This window comes from Spermophilus citellus (genome assembly GCF_964194105.1).
Source record: "Spermophilus citellus genome assembly, chromosome: 3".
Classification (NCBI taxonomy): Eukaryota; Metazoa; Chordata; class Mammalia; order Rodentia; family Sciuridae; genus Spermophilus; species Spermophilus citellus.
Genome location: NC_138184.1, coordinates 15139463 through 15155110, shown reverse-complemented (window position 1 = coordinate 15155110; position 15648 = coordinate 15139463). Strand labels below are relative to the sequence as shown.

The 15648-nt window shown below is 59.9% G+C and overlaps 1 protein-coding gene and 1 long non-coding RNA gene across 5 annotated transcripts; both read right to left on the bottom strand.

Annotated features, from left to right (window-relative positions):
- Nucleotides 1–2241: 2241 nt before the first annotated feature.
- On the bottom strand, nucleotides 2242–8967 carry LOC308644753. 3 transcript variants are annotated; one of them, XR_014021083.1, is made up of 5 exons: nucleotides 7931–8967; nucleotides 7176–7210; nucleotides 6566–6694; nucleotides 5406–5644; nucleotides 2242–2737 (listed from the first exon to the last, which is right to left on the bottom strand). It is a non-coding gene; the product is annotated as an uncharacterized lncRNA (long non-coding RNA). The 3 variants fall into 3 exon arrangements; XR_014021084.1 differs by lacking the exon at nucleotides 2242–2737 and having other exon boundaries at nucleotides 2794–5644; XR_014021085.1 differs by lacking the exons at nucleotides 2242–2737; nucleotides 5406–5644 and having other exon boundaries at nucleotides 5654–6694.
- A 2441-nt stretch (nucleotides 8968–11408) lies between these two features.
- On the bottom strand, nucleotides 11409–14771 carry KLF2 (KLF transcription factor 2). Of its 2 annotated transcripts, none has more exons than XM_081285376.1 (3): nucleotides 14595–14771; nucleotides 13554–14373; nucleotides 11409–12807 (listed from the first exon to the last, which is right to left on the bottom strand). In XM_081285376.1, the coding sequence occupies exons 1-3, from the start codon at nucleotides 14667–14669 to the stop codon at nucleotides 12632–12634; spliced, it is 1071 nt and encodes a 356-aa protein (XP_081141502.1). In that variant the 5' UTR covers nucleotides 14670–14771; the 3' UTR covers nucleotides 11409–12631. The 2 variants fall into 2 exon arrangements, with proteins under 2 accessions (XP_081141502.1, XP_081141503.1); XM_081285377.1 differs by having other exon boundaries at nucleotides 14498–14637.
- Nucleotides 14772–15648: the final 877 nt, after the last annotated feature.

Sequence of the window (15648 nt, the reverse complement as noted above, 5' to 3'; positions counted from 1 at the left end):
GTCGCCGTGGTCCCTGCCTGCCCAGCTGAGAAGTGCATTCTGGCTGATGGCAGAAGCCCTCTGGTTTTCTATTTTCCCTTCCACCTCCCTGGGCTGCGTGAGCACCCTGGGTGCCCGGAGTGCGGCATCGGTGGGCCACGGAGGACGGTTCACTTGGTGGAGACGGCGGGGACCTGGTGTTCCTCTGGGGGTCTTTGAACTCAGAACTCATTCCACCCAGTGCAGACAGTGGTCTATCCCCGGCCATGTCCCCGTTTGGTAGAAGACTGTGTGTAGCAATCCATATGTATGAATTTACATGTATGTGCACATATGAGTAAGAATCTGTATGTCTCCACGTATGTAAAGTGTATGTGTGTGTACATTTGCCATCTGGGCGTTCTCTAGCACTTTCTCTCTCTCTGTCTTTATTCCTCTCTCATATCCCCCCCCCAGCCCTCTATCTGTTGAATGTCATCATGTTGATGTTGCAGTCCATGAACTAGAGTCTGTGTGGGTTCGGGGTTTTTTGGGGGGGATCCTGGGGATTGAACCCAGGGGCCCTTTACCACTGAGCTACGCTACAAGTCCTTGTGTAACTTTTAATTTTATTTTGAGACAAGGTCTTGTTAAATAGCCAAGGGAACCAAAGTCCTCTGGGGGTGGAGCCGCAGCTCCCACCATGAAGGAAAAACAAATGAATCAAGTTTTCCTGGGGCCAGGCAGGGTGGTGCTCGCCTGTGGTTCCTGCTACTCAGGGGCCGAGGCAGGAGGATCCCTGGAGCCCAGGAGTTCAGGGCCAGTCTGGGCAGCACAGACCCTGCCTCAAAATTCAAAATAATAATAATAATATGATAAAGGATCTTCTATAAAATAACAAGATATTCCTCCTGTGTTGGCGCGGTTGGCCAAACCAGCAGGTGTTCTCCATCACTCGTGGGCAGGGTTGCCATCTGAGAGCCCCCCAGGCAGACTAAGCTGTGGTGTACTTTCTTTGGGGGTGCAGGGACCTGGGACAGACAGGAGACTTCGACAGCGTTTTAAGGGTTCAAGGCCGGCAGCGAGGCTGGGGAAAGTTCTCGTCTAGACTTCTGCAGGGATATGGTGGCTGGAAACTTGATCTAGAACTTTTGTGTTTTTCCTTGAGACGAGTCTCCCTATGTTGCCTGGGCTGGCCTGGAACTCCTGGCCTCCAGAGATCCTCCTGCCTCAGCCTCCTGAGTAGCGGGGACTGCAGGTGTGCGCCACTGTGCCGGGCTTTGCAGATTCTTTGCGCTTGGGGCTGTGGTGAGGCGGGGTCTAGTGCTTTCCTGGTGTGCAGGAGAGCAGGGTTCCGTGCCCGACCAAACACCACAATGTTGGAAGCACCCTAAGCCCAGGACCCCCGCCTGCTGTGTCTAGGCCTCTGTTCTCTCCTCGGTCCGCTCAGGCCCCATCTCTCCCCCATCCTGGGGCAAGTCTGACCCTTGTAGATGCAGAAAGTTTTCAAAACCGGGAGTGGAAATGCCTTATTTTCCTGCAAATCACACTCGAGTCTCCAAAGACACATTTCTGACCCCACCCAGGGCCACCAGGGAAGATGGAGACCGAGTGGTCCTCCCCGGCTGAGCGTCTCTGGTTTAGGTATTTGCTTCTGTGCGGGACTGGGGAGGGGACCCTGGGGCTCAGGCTTGCTAATCACCCACTGTACCCACGGGCTGCCACCTCGGCCCCCCGGGTCGTATTTACTGATTCATTTTTACGATTGTGGCACGATATGAATAATGTGGCATGTGCCATCTGTGACGTGTGCCGTGTGTTAAGTACACTCACAGTTTTATGCCTGCATCTCAGGGACTCTTCCTTTTACAAAACTGAAACTCTGTACCCGTTAAGTGACTTCCCCTGCCCCTCCCCCCCCTCCACCCACCGGTCTGCTTTCCTGTGACTCTGGGGACCTCCTGTACGCCCAGAGATTGTCCTTTTGTGACTGGATTATTTCACTGACCTCGATATCCCCGGGCTGCCCCCATGTTACAGCGCGTGTTGGGGGGCCCTTTTCAAAGGCCCCAGGACAGCTCCTTGTCTGGACACGCCATGCTTTGGCATCGTCACCCGTCAGGGGACATGCGATCCAGATGTCACATTCCACTGATAAAGGAATTTCATGAAAAATAGCCACGTTTTATAACTGAAGCTCTGGGTTCCCAACTGCTTTTTTTAAAAATCTTTTTTATTGAGATGACATTCGGGGAAGAGTGACCATGTATTTGAATATTTCTCCTTTGGCTGTGGTGGACACCGTCCCCTTACCTTATTTTCATGGGGCTGAGGACAGAGCCCAGGGCCTCACAGGTGCTGGGCGAGCCCTGCCCCTGAGCCCACCGAGCCCCAGAGTGACCATTTACATTGTGCGATTTCAGTGGCACTCAGTCCCCTCGTCTCGTCCAGCCATCACTCTTATCTGGTGGAGACCCTGGCCCCACCAGGGTCACTCCCACTCCCTCTCCAGCCCCTGGCAGCCGTGACCTGCCTTCTGTCCCTGGGGTTCACCTGTTGGGGACAGTTCACATCAATGGGATCGCCTGGGTGGCCTTCTGTGTGGCTGTGTCACTCAGTGTCATGCATCCGAGGCTCATCCACATCACATGCATCAGTGCTTCGTTCCTTCTGGGGCTGGGAGACGTTCCCTCACACGGCGGACACACGTGGCGGGTTTGTTCATTCCTTGGTGGACACTGGGTTCTTCCTCCTCCTCAGCTGTTGGGCACGGTGAACCCTGAACATGCCCACGGTCCCAGTCACCCAGGCCACGGTCACAGCCATGGCCCAGTCATCCCTCCACCCCGGGGCTCCACATCCAGGATTTGACTAACCCTGGATCGAAAACAAACACTGCGCCTGTGCTGAACAGAACTCGGACAGACTTTTTTGGGGGGATTGAATTCACTCAGGGGCACTCGACCACTGAGCCACATCCCCAGCCCTGTTTTATATTTTATTTAGAGACAGGGTCTCACTGAGTTGCTTAGGGCCTCGCTATTGCTGAGGCTGGCCTTGAACTTGCAATCCTCCTGCCTCAGCCTCCCGAGCCACTGGGATTACAGGTGTGTGCCACTGTGCCTGGCTTTTTTTTTTTTTTTAATGTTTTGATTGTAACTGGACACGATATCTTTACTTTAATTATTTATTTTTATGTGGTGCTGAGGATCGGACCCAGGGCCTCCCACGTGCTAGGCGAGCCCTCTACCCTGAGCCACAGCCCCAGCCCCTGCGCCTGGCTTTTTAATGTTGTCATTATCCTTAACAAGACAGCGTGACGGTTTCCCCAGCATCTGCACCGTTGGGTATTCTAAGGCCACGAGAGACGACTTAAAGCCTAGGATGCGGTGAGCGGAGGTTCTGCGCAAATACTGGGCCGTGTATAGCAGGGTCCTGCCCGTGGCTGACCTTGGTATCCGTGGGGGTCCCGGAACCAATCCCCTGTGGGTCCCAACTCCAGTTGCCAAGGCTCTTCCCCTGGTTCAGTGTCCCAGTGCCCCCCCCCCCCGCAGTGACAAAGGCATCAATAAGACGCACAGTTACGCTTGAGGAAGGCCCAGCACAGGCCCGATTGTGCACCACATCCTCCCTGAGCATTTCCATCAAGAAGTCTGGAGTCTGCTGGCGTTAGCTCCAAGTGGGACAGTTGCAGGTGACATCAGATTACCCCAAATGTGGAATTCCTCCTTCCTCACCCCACTTTCCAGGGACCAGCAGAACTAAGGTCTTACTTCTTGGGATTTCCACCCTCTCCCTCTCACTGATGGCTGCCTCTCCCTCAATGAGCACCTACTATGTGCCAGGCATGGACCTGTCCATCTGAGAGTCCAGCCACGTTAGCTGCCCCTGACCCCATTCTACAGAGGTGGAGGCAGGAGCCGCACCTGGTACGCCCAGAGGTGCAGTGAGATGAGCTCCCCCTGGACCAGGTCCCGGTCCCGGCCTCCCCGGTGCAGCTGCCTCCCCACGTCACCGGGAGCCATTCCGCGCAGGCAGGGTGAGGTGGCCCCCAAAGTAATTCCAGCCGCTTGCACAGATGCAGCGCAAGAGACTGGTGGGAACAGGCCCTGCGTGGTGTGGCCACCAACTCCTGAGATGAAAAGCCCTTCCCTCCATAAGCCCCGGTGACTCAAACTGAACCGACGAGCCCCCGGCAAGGTGGCCTGTCACCCGGGCTGCGCTGAGGAAGTGAGGCATCAGGGTGTGTTTGAGGTTTGGGGTTCAACAGAACCACGCTGGGAATTGGAGGACTCTGTCCCCAGCCGGGATGGGCACCCGAGCCCAGGCCGCAGCCCAGTGGAGGGTGGCCGGCTCCCGGCTCCTGGCCTCCACCCTCATTCTGGATCGTTGGCAACCCAGAGGCCACAGAGCAAGCGTTGGCTGCCGAGAGCGTATCTCGATCTTGGGACAGTCCCCAAGAGGCCAACCTGGGGTCAAGGTTGAAGGCAGGGGTGACGGAAGCGAGGGCAGTCCAGGGCCTGCAGGCTGCTCCTCGGGCAGAGGCTCTGCCCTGCTTACCTGCGACAGTCCAGAGCTGCGTGGGCCCCAGAGTGGCCCGCGGGCCGCCCTGCTGGACGTCCCCAATGTGCTTCTCCTGGGCGGACCAGAGCCCCGGGCAGGACCCTCCCTGCCCCCAAGGAGGGCACAGGTGGGAGAGCTGCTGCCAGCGCCCAGCTGCTCACCAGCCCAGGGCAGCCCAGGGCCTAGAGGACAGTGACAGAGTGGGGTGACCAGGGTGGTGACACTGCACTCCACACCATGCAGCACCCTCTGGGCCCAGCGTCAGAAGCTCTGCCCCCTCCCCCCGGGCAGCCTGGACTCTGTTTCACACTGTAGACGTCGGGGGCGAAGCCACTGTGCCCGCTCACATGCTGCCCCCTCCCTTCAGGTCCCCGCGCCGTCCAGCCCCATCCCTGCCGGCCTTCAAGGGTCACTGGGGTTCCCTGGGACACATAGGAAGGGTTTGGGGCAAAAAGAAAGAAAGAAAAACAGGCCCCGGGAGGAGCAGGGGCTTGTGGGAAGAGATGGGCCGGGAGGGGGAGGGGCGGCGGGGAGCTTCCAGAATGTTCTAGAGGAGCAGGGAGGATGGTGCCCAGGTGAGTGTCAGCAGCAGCAGACCCCGGAGCGACCCATGAGCGGCCTTGGAGTCTCAGGAGTTGCTCTTGGGTCCCTCTAGGGTCACCCACGTGGAGGCCACAGCCCCAGGCGCTGCAGGCCCCCCGACACCCAGGTCTGCAGAGCCCGGGCCCCCAGCCCTGCAGCCTCCCCGTGCCAGGACTGGGTGACCTGCTGGCAGGTCCGCCCTGTGCAGAGCTGTGTGTTCTCCAACTTGCAGGATTTCTGAGTTTGCCCAGCGTCTCTGGTTTTGATTTCCACCCTCATTCCTTTGAGGTCGGAGAACATACTTTGTATCGTTTCTGTGCTTTTCAGTTGATTGAGGCCGTTCGGTGGCCCATCCTGGGGACATTCCCTGCACTCGGGAAGAATGTGGCTCCTGGTCCTGGAAGTGGAGTGCTCTGTCTAACGACTTCTTTGCTTTTCCCCTGGTGCTGGGGATACAACCAGGGCCTCACACGTGCTAGGCCAGGCTGTCACCAGGTGTGACCCCCAGCGCAGGGTGGATGTTCGTGTGGGTTCATCTGGCCTAGGGGTTTACAGAGGGAAACAAAAAAGCTTGTCCATAGAATGTTCAGTTCATGTTGTTCTAGGTTCAAACAGAGCTGAGCCCTGGCAGACCAGGTCCTGTGGCTTTGGCAGGCACTCACAATTCTCATGGGACTGGTGTTGGTGGCTCAGGAAGGCCAGACACCAGGAGTGGGGCTGGCGTCCACCTGCATTAGGACCTGGGTTGATTGATTGATTTGGGGGGCAGGGGGTACTGGAGATTGAACCCAGGAGTGCTCTACCACTGACCTACATGTCCAGCCCTTTTAATTTTTTTATTTTGAGACAGGGTCTCCATAGGTTGCCCAGGTTGGCCTCAACTTGTGATCCTCCTGCCTCAGCCTCCTGAGTCATAAGCGTGGCCACTGTGGCTGGTTCAGGACCTGAGTTTTGAGGCCTCAGTCCCTCCCCTTTCCTGGTGGAATGAGGTCCTGAGCCATCTGCAGGTTTCCAGGCGGCCGTGTTCCTGCTGCAGGAGGCTGTCTTGGGTGGCCAGCCTGGTGGGCACAGTGGGGTGGGGGTGGCAGCACGCAGCAGCCTGCAGGCTGAGCAGGCGAGCGCCGGGTGTGCTGGGTGTGAGTGGCACCTTAGCCGCAGGCCCGTCCAGCTCCCTGACATCCTCGCCTTTGCCCACCAGGGCTGCTGCGAAACCCTGATTTCCGGGGGACAGGCCTGAAGCTGGGCCACTGGCCGCATCCCCCAACCCTCAGCTGTCACCCCAATTTCACAGAAAAACAAACCAAGGCCCAGAGTGTGGCAGGATGGTGCAACACGGAAGCCATGCAGGGGCTTTTGCAGATAGGCTCACCCTGGGCCAGCCACTCAGAGAAGAAAGACAATTTTGAGCTTATGAGCTTAAGGAAAAGAAGGGGATCCAGCAACCCCACCACGGTGCATGTACTTAGAACCCAACAGGACCCCGACGGCTGCTCCCACACAGGCATTCACAGCCACTTCACTCACAACAGCCAGAGGCGGGAAGCAGTCAGGTGTCCATCAACAAATAAGCAGGTAAACAGAATGTGGTGTGCTGTGGGGTGGAGTATTATACAGCCATGAGAAGGAAAGAAATCCCAACAACATAAATGAACCTTCAGCACATTATGCTCTGAACTTAGCCAGTCACAAAAGGACACACACTGTGACCGATTCCACTCACAGGAGGTCCCTAGAGAGCTCAAATTCACAGAGGAAAAATGGAGGTGCCAGGGGATGGGGGAGGATGGGGAGTGAGTGTCTAATGGGGACAGTTTCTGTTGCGGAGGGTGAGAAGGTTCTGGAGATGGGTGGCGGAGATGGTTACCAACACCTCACAGACTCCATGCCACATAACTGCACACTTTAAAATGATTAGAAGAGCTGGGTGTGGTGGTGCCGCCTACAAGCCCAGCCAGTAGGGAGGCTGAGGCAGGAGGATGGCGATTTTGAGGCCAGCCTTGGCAACTCAGTGAGACCCCGTCCCACTAATAAAAGGACTGGGGGGGTCATCCGCTCAGGGGTGGAGCACTTGCCTGGTGTGTGAGAGTCCCTGGGTTCCACCCCAGCTCTGCAAAAAAAAGAAAAAAAAGTTTTAAGATGATAAATTTGATCACAATAAAAATTCAACAGACAAATCAGACCCAGGGGTGAGAGGGCAGAGGACAGAGGGCAGGATGGAGACAGGCTGGAGAGAGACCTCATCCTCCCTGGGCCGGGCATTCCCTGTACAATGGTGACATGGCTTCCCTGATTGGCAGCCAGCCTGGGCCTGACCTCTGTCCCCAGGACAGCCCCCCACCCCCAGAACAAGTCAGGGACCCTCCCAGGAGTCCTGGGCAGAAAGCAGAATCAGGAGGAGCACAGAGAAGGGTGTGAGGGCTCAGAGAGGAAAGGGCCTCCCAGCTGAAGGTCCTGGGAAGGGAGCCATGTCACAGGGCACCTTCTGCCTTAATCCTTCCATGGCTCCCTACTGCCCTTCACTCCTACAGCTCAGCCCCATCCCTGTCCCTTCTCGTGCATTCCAGCCAGACCTCCCTCCCAGAAGCCCCATATGTGGGCAGGTCCTCTGCCCTCCACCTTTCCCGGGGTCCCCGCACTGCTCCCCGGGTGGGGCTGTCAGATCCACTGTGACACCCACGCGGGCTGGTGGAGTGGGGACCGAGGCATTGGGGAATGTGGGCAGTGCAAAGGCCCAGGGGTGGGAGATCAGGAACCGCTAGCCAGCCAGGAGGCCAGCACCGGAGGCAGCGTGTGTGGGTGTCCCATGAGGAGTGGAGCTGCTGGTCACCTGAGGATCCCTCGGTGGCTGTTTGTGGAACTGTCCCCCAGCCCCTCTTGCTTCTTGTGCCTCTGGGGCGGTGCTGCCCCAGCTCCCAGCCAGCCTGACCCTGGTCCTTCGTTCCTCCTGTCCCTGGGCAGTGGCTGCAGGCCGTCCACACAGGAGCATGGAAAGAGCGGTTCCGGGAGCCCCCAGCTGATCGTGGGTGGGGAACAGGGAGCCACCAGCTGTTCCCAGGCCCGGGAGGGACTGTGTCCACAGGACCGGGTCCCCTCCCCCAGCCCAGCCCCACTCCTCCCCGGGTGGCCGCAGGGGCCAGAAGAGAGGATTTGCGGGGAGGCTGGGGACAGCGGGCCACGCTGGGGCTGCAGGGCCACGGCACCGGGTTAGTCACGGGAGAGACATTTTGGCAGAGGCTCAGAGCTGAGTCACCTCTGAGTCATTTCTTCTTGTCAGGACGTGGGGCAGGAGGAGGAGGAGGAGCAGGAGGAGTGGTAGCTGCCGCGCTCAATGAATGGGGGCGAGAGCCGGGAAGGAGAGGGTGACACGGGACCCGGCAGGTTGACAGGCGATCGCACCAACTGCAGCCCCGTCTGGGGACACCACTGCGCTGGCCAGGCCCCGCCGTCCCCCCTCCCCGGCGGCTCCTCTTTTTCAGACAAGGCGACCCAGGTCCCGGCCCCCAAGGCGCAGGGCAGCGCTGGGGGTTCCCGCGGCTGGAGTGGCTTTGTCCCCAGCGCCGGTTCCACCCCCTCGGCAGAGCCTGCACACACAGCTTTGGGTGGTTGTGACTTCAGGGTGGAGGTGCCACTGGTGTCTGTGGGGGAGGCCGGCACAGGGCGCCCCGCGGGAAGATCCAGCCCGAGTGTCAGCGGGGCCGCGCGGGAAACCCGTGTTATTTGGGGGAAATTAGGCTGCGCTCCCGCTGCGCCCCGAACCCCGAACCGCTCCAGGCTGCAGGGTGTCCCTGCAGGTCCCCTCCCCCAGGCCCCCAGCGCTGCCCTGGCCTCCTGGCTGCAGTGGGAGTGGGGACTTAGTAGGTCACCTGTGACACACGCAGGGTCTCTCACCCTGCATCTGGAGGGCGGAGCCGGGTGCCCAGGACACCGCTCCCAGGGCACCATCACGTTCTGCATCCACGTGCCTGTGGCACCCTGGCCTAGGTGCAGGGTGACAGCTGGGGCACAGGCCACCTAAGCCACGCAGTGCCCTGGCCTGGGGCCTGGGGACTCCTGGGGAGGCCGGGTGCTGAGTCAGGGCCACCTGCAGCACCTGGCGTGGCCCAGCCCCGTCCGGCACCCCTCCCGGGCTGCACCTGGTCCCCGGCCGCGACTACAGGAGACGCCTGGCAGAGAAATGGGTCCTGAATGTTTTCCCCGTCACCACAGCCATCGGGCCATGTCAAAACCCCTCAAGACCCTCACCCCGTCTAATCCTTTTACCCACCCTCTGGGGACAGTTTGAAATATAGCCACTGGCATCTGCCAGGGGTTGGTCTGGCCCCTCTGTGGATACCAGGATCTGTAGATGCTGAACCCTTGGTGTGAAGGACACGGTGTGGCACAGAACGTGCGGCCGGCCTCCCTACCTGAATGAGAAGATGTGCCCTGCAAGGGCTGGGCCAACGGCTATTGTGCTGTGCTGTTTGGGGAATCGTGACAAAGAAGAGTCTGTCTCTGTTTAGCACAGGTGCAATGTTTCTTGAACATTTGGTGGCATCCAGACAGTGCAGAACCCATGGACACAGAGATCCTTTGCTTAAGTACCTCCTGGCATATCTAAACGGAATATCACACAGCCATGAAAATGACAATAGAAACCCTTCACGGGGAGCTGGACGCGGTGGCACAGGCCTATAATCCAGGGGCTTGGGAGACTGAGGCAGGAGGATTGCAAGTTCAAAGCCAGACTCAGCAAAAGCGAGGTGCTAAGTAACTCAGTGAGACCCTGTCTCTAAATAAAATATATATATAAAAAAAGGCTGAGAATATGTCTTAGTGGTCAAGTGCCCCCCGAGTTCAAATCCCAGTACTCCCCCTGCCCCGAAAAAGAAGAACCCTATCACAGGGAAAAACATTATGGAGGTGTGTCACTCTGGAAAACAGGATACAGCCGTCACTGCAGGCACGTGAAAGCCTTTCAGCATGAACCAGAAACCTGTTGTCCCCTGAGACACGAAACTGAAAAGAAAAACTCAGAATTCGAGGTGCAGTTTTGTCGGTTTGAGTCTTTGATATTTTCTAAGGGGATGCGGCTGCCTCTCCAGGTGCTGTCTTCTCCTCCTGAGGATCCCAGGGGCTAGAAGTGTAGTTCCTTTCTCTGGGTGGCATTTTCCCGTGACACGGAGCTGTGTCCCTGCTGAGAAACCATGATCTTTCAGGACCCAGACCAGTGTTTCCAGCCTCAGTAGTGCTGCCCCTTGGGACTGGGTCCATCGGTGACAGGGACAGCCTTACGCATCATAGGACATTTAGCAGCCTCCCTGGCTTGGACCCCCTAGATGACAGCAGAAACTCCAAGTTGTGACAACCCAGACTGTCTCCAGACCCCGGTGTCCTGGCTGAGGACCACCCACCCCAGAGGCATATGGTGGGAGTTGTGTTTGATTTCAGGAGGAGGCAGGAAAGTCGACCTTGCTGGATTAGTCTGTGGAACCCAGCCCTACGTCCCCAGCGTCACTTGCTGAAGCATACAGCCAGGCATCCAGGGATGACACTTCCTGTGCTATCTCTTGGAGGCATGCAGGAGACCGAAACCCAACAGTGTCAGCTGTGTCACAGCTTCCCTGTCATTGGACTCAGAGACCTGGGTCCCCCCTCGCACCCCCCTAGGGAAATCTGGCAGGTGTTTTGGATCAAGCAAGAAAAATGTCTCCCCCATGGTCAGCCCAGGATCTTTCCTCTGCTCCTGTGCTGCAGAGCCTGGTGCTGAGCAAGGAGGGCCACGTCCCCAGGTCCAGGGGCCACCATGGTGTTCCGGGGCAGTTTTTGCAGAAGTTGCACGCAGAGAGGGCACAGCTCGCGCAAAAACACTCACACCCTTTGGTGGCAGCGGAAGTGAGCCCGGGTATTTACTCTCAAAAGATGAATCAGATTGTCATCTCCCGTTTCTGCTTTTCGTGGATATTACCAAACAGCTCTCAGCTGTTTCCAGGGCTGCTGTGCCCCAGGGGGAGGCAGGATGGAGGGAGGGAGGGAGGAAATCCCAGCCTCTGTCGCAATGGGGTGAGAGTGTTTTAAAACGGGCTGTGCTCATGAGTATTTTCACTTTCTGGAAACAACTTGTGCAATTGTCAGTGACCATGGTTACCCAGGGCCCCGAGAAGGGGAAGGCGAGGGGTGGCAGGAGAAGCTTTCAGGGAGATGCACCTTGTCACCTGAGTGAGACATTTGGGGTGGGGTACAGAGGTGTCCCCTTGCTTACAAGGTAGATTACTGGACTAGCCTCTTCCCACCATCCAAGCAGGGGTTTTACTGTCTGCCATGAATTTCTTTTTTTTTTTTTTTTGCACCAGGGAACCTACAGGGGAGGGTCTCATGACGTTTCCATGCAAGTCCCAGGTGGGTCACTGCAAAAAGCCACTGATTTCCTGTAGTGAGACTTAGAAACCCTCGAGAGGCATCCAGACCAGACTAGCACCCTAATTCCAGCAGGCCATGGCTTGCTCTCTTTGGGTCTCAGTTTCCTCACCTGAAAATGAGCTCAGCTCCATGCATTGTCCGCAAAGGTGACCTTCTTTTTTTTTTCCTATCAGATTGGGGAAGTCATCTCAAAAAAATCTGGCTAAAAAGGCAGGAGTAGGAAAAGGTGCAGCATGTCAGCACTTTACACACACACACACACAAAAAAAAAAAAAACCTGCATACTCTAGAAGTTTGGCTAAACCTCAGAAACTTCCAGAAAAAGGTAAAGCTTTTTTTGGGCCCAGAAGAGGCCACGTCAGTCCCGCGAGCACTTTCCCCAGCTCTGGGGAAAAGGAGGCAATTTATGGCTCAAGGAACAACCTTAAAATAACCCACCCTCAGCCCTAAAATGCAGTGTTTAAATTTATAGAAAAACCCACAGGTTCCTGGCAGCTGGGTGCTGCAGCTGGTGATCTTGGAGCCAGTGGGGACAGGGCGAGCTTCACACTGTGCCTCTGCCAAAGCTGCCTGCTCCCCCGCCAGCCCCTCCCAAGTGTCCCCAGATTCCAAACAGCCAGACCAGTGCTGTGATTTTTTTTCAAAAGATGCAAAACTTTTTTTTTAATTAAAAAAAAAAGCGCCTTATAAAAACGAGGCAGCCCAAAAGCCCGCCTGTCTCCCTTATGTACAGTAATACAATATCTGTCACAGTCACTATGTACAATATTATAAAAAACACCGCAGACACAGTACAAAGGAAGGCTGTTCTCTCTCACGAAGCATCAAGCCTCGATCCTCTAGTGTAGACCCGTGGGAGGGAAGGGGACACTTAATTATTGCACCATTTTTGAAAACAGAACTCGTCGAAGAGAAGAGGATCGTGTCCTCTCCCACTGGGTCTTTGGTCACGGATAGGGGCTGGGGCGGTGGCGTTGTCATTGTCATGGGGCAGCGGCAGAAGCCCCTCCGTGGCCACACAGTCCAGCCCGGTCCTCAGGGTCCAATAAATACAGTCACAGTTCGGGAGGGCCGTGCCCGGCACGTGGGACCCGCCACGGCCGCGCGCGGAGAGGCGGGGGTGTCCCGGCTACATGTGCCGCTTCATGTGCAGCGCCAGGTGGTCGGAGCGCGAGAAGGCGCGGTCACACAGGTGGCACTGGAAGGGCCGGTGGCCCGTGTGCTTGCGGTAGTGGCGCGTGAGCTCATCTGAGCGCGCGAACTTCCAGCCACAGCCTTCCCAGTTGCAGTGGTAGGGCTTCTCACCTGCGGGGAAGGGACAGAGAGTGAGCCTCAGTTTCCCCGCCAGGACACAGCATGCAGGCCACCATAGTGCCTCCTCCAGCGCGCACCTGTCCCCAGCCCTAACCCTCATGCCTGCCCACGTTTTGAACCCCTAAGAGCTTTAACCCACACGCCCCCCACCTTTCTGATCCTCACTCACCCTGGAAGTCCAGTGGGCAGTGCCCACTCCCCAGGGTTTCAAGCCACGCCCCCAGGAGTGTTCTAAACGCGCCTCTCGCTATGGCAGGGCCCCCCTAGGTTTCCCAAGAGCATTCCCTTCTCCAGAAGATCCCGAGCCACACCCCCAGAGGGGACTTAAGCGTGCACCCCCTCCCTAACATTCCCAGACGGCAGACAGGTCTCTTTTGAGTGCCTAAGTGCACACCCTCCCCCCAACTTCCTAAGCCTCGACCCTGGTGAACCCTAAGTGTGCACTGCGTCCCATCCCAGCGTCCTGGGCAGTCCCCCTACCCACGTCCCACGACCTTTCCTAAGTGTGATCCCTTTCCCCAACCTCCTGAGACGCCCTGCCCAGGCCCCAGCTGTGAGCTTCCGCTCCCTCTCCCCAGTCTCCTGGTCACGCCCCTTGGGGAGGGGTCCGAAGTGTGCGCCCCCTCCCCAGATCTTGAGCCTCGACCCAAGGGCGTTCCCAGCTCCTCTTCTCGCCCACGCAATAGAACTCGTCTCCCCAGCGCACGGCGCCCCCGCCTCCCGCGCCGAGCACCCACCTGTGTGCGTGCGCAGGTGCGCCTTGAGGTGCGAGCTCTTGGTGTACGTCTTGCCGCAGCCCGCGTAGCTGCAGGTGTGGGTGGCGGTGCGCTTGCGCGGCCAGGAGCGGCGACCGCGCTTGGGCTTGGCCTCCAGCAGCTCCAGCGGGGACGCGGGGGGTGTGAGCAGACCTCGGGCGGCGGGTGGCGCCAGGCCCAGGGCGGCTGCGGCGGCGGCCGCGTCGTCAAAGAGACCGAAGGCGGCGGGCGCCGGTGGGCCGTAGTGCAGACCCGGGCCCGGTGCGCCGTAGCCGGGGCCACCAAAAGGGGGCGGGAACGCGGCGCGCGGGCCGGGTGCCTGCAGACGCGCGGGGCCGTCGGGGCTGAGCGGCGGCGTGTCGGGCGGTGGCGGGGGTCGCCCTCCCGGGCCTCGCAGGCACGCGGCTGCCGGGCCTGGGGCGCCCTCGCGCTTGAGGCCCCGTGGCCCGCAGGTCAGAGCGGGCGCGCAGCCGTAGCCGCCGCCGCCGTCCACCTCGGGGGGCTCGGCCTTGACCAGCCGTCCCGGCGGCGCGAGTAGGAAGCGGCCGTGCAGCGCGGGCCCCAGGGGCGCGTCCAGCTCCGGCCGCAGCAGCTCCGACACCAGGCCGCCCGTCGGGGCGCCGTAGGGCGGCGGCGCGCCCGGCTCGGGGTAGTAGAACGCGGGCGGCGGGGGTGGCGGCGGCGGCGGCTCCGGGGCGGCCTCAGCGCCCAGGCCGTCCAGCCCCATGGACAGGATGAAGTCCAGCACGCTGTTGAGGTCGTCGTCGGCACCGCCGGCCTCGGGCTCGGGGCGCTGCCAGCGCTGCGGGCGACAGGGCGAGGGGGCGCGGGCGTGAGCGCGCGGAGGGCTGGGGGGACGCCCGCGGCGCCGCCGCCCGAGTTCTACCACCTGGAGCCCGCGACCCCCGCCGCCCGCGCTCTGCTACCTGGAGCCCGCAGTTTCCGCCCTGACTCTCCACTACCCGCAGCCTACGTTCTAGGGTCCCTCCGGAGCCCGCCGCCCGCGGTCCCCGCCGCCCTCACCTCCTGGAGGCCGCGCTCGCGGCACGGACTGGCGAAGGTGGAGAAGGACGGCAGGATGGGTTCGCTCAGCGTCATGGCTGGGACCCGGGGGACGCGGGCTGGGGACACGGTGAGAGGCTGGCCGGGGCGAGGGCGGAGGGGACGGCGCAGTGGGCCGCGGCCGGCCGCCCAGGCCTTATAGGCGCGGCGCGCGCGGGGGCCGGGCCAAGGCGGCGGCGGCGGAAACGCGTCCCGGATGGGGACGAGCTCGGGCGCAGCCTAAATTTAGCCGCGGTATATAAGCCGGCGGGCGGCGGCGGCCGTGGCCACTGCGGCCGCCCGGGCCCGGCACGCAGGTCCGGCCCCCTCGCGCGCCGCCAGGCCGCGCCCCCCGCCGGCCCGCCCCCGGCCGTCTCCCGGGCGACGGCGACAACACGCGCCGCACCACAGCCGCGGGGCGCCCGGGATCCCCCCGGCGTCAGGGCCCTGCGGCGGGGGTGGCACCGGGGTCTCCCGGAGACTCGGGACTCCCGGGGGCGGGCACTCGGCTTGGAGGCTCCCCGGGTCCCGGGGGGAAGGGGAGAGGGGCCTCAGAGGGGCCCCCAGAATCCTAAACGGCGGGAAGACTGGGGTCACCAAATCAATGGTGGATGATCCTCGGGACCCTCATCTGCTGCAAGCCCCCCCCCCTAAGAAAACAAAACCTGGTGTGTTAATGTCACTGGATGTTAGGTCTTGGGGACGCCGCCCACCCCCAGACACCCCCCCCCGGTGAGCCCCACAGTGAGGGAAACTGAGGCAGGGGCGGCCGAGAGAGGCGGAGGTCCGCAGACCCTGGCAGGCCCCTTGCCTTCACTGGCTGCCCAGTGACCACTTAGTTACAACTTAGTCACAACAGTGGTGACAGTCCCTCTTCCAGCGACCCAGAACAGGCTGGGGGTGGGGCACCTTCAAAGGGCCCTTCTGTCCCCCACACCCCGGTGTCCTGACTCCAGTCAGCCCTGAGGGGCACCGGAGACAGCAGGTGGACAAAGTCCCTGCCCTTAGGGACTTCCATGGTGGTAGACCAGGGGGC

Bases quoted from the DNA above. Each gene is read 5' to 3' on its own strand.
- KLF2 (XM_081285376.1), bottom strand. From the start codon at position 14,669: ATGACGCTGAGCGAACCCATCCTGCCGTCCTTCTCCACCTTCGCCAGT. The intron at 14,374-14,594 runs GTGAGGGCGGCG...TGTCGCCCGCAG, and splicing joins GCGAGCGCGGCCTCCAGGAG to CGCTGGCAGCGCCCCGAGCC. The intron at 12,808-13,553 runs GTGGGTGCTCGG...CCTTCCCCGCAG, and splicing joins GCACCTGCGCACGCACACAG to GTGAGAAGCCCTACCACTGC.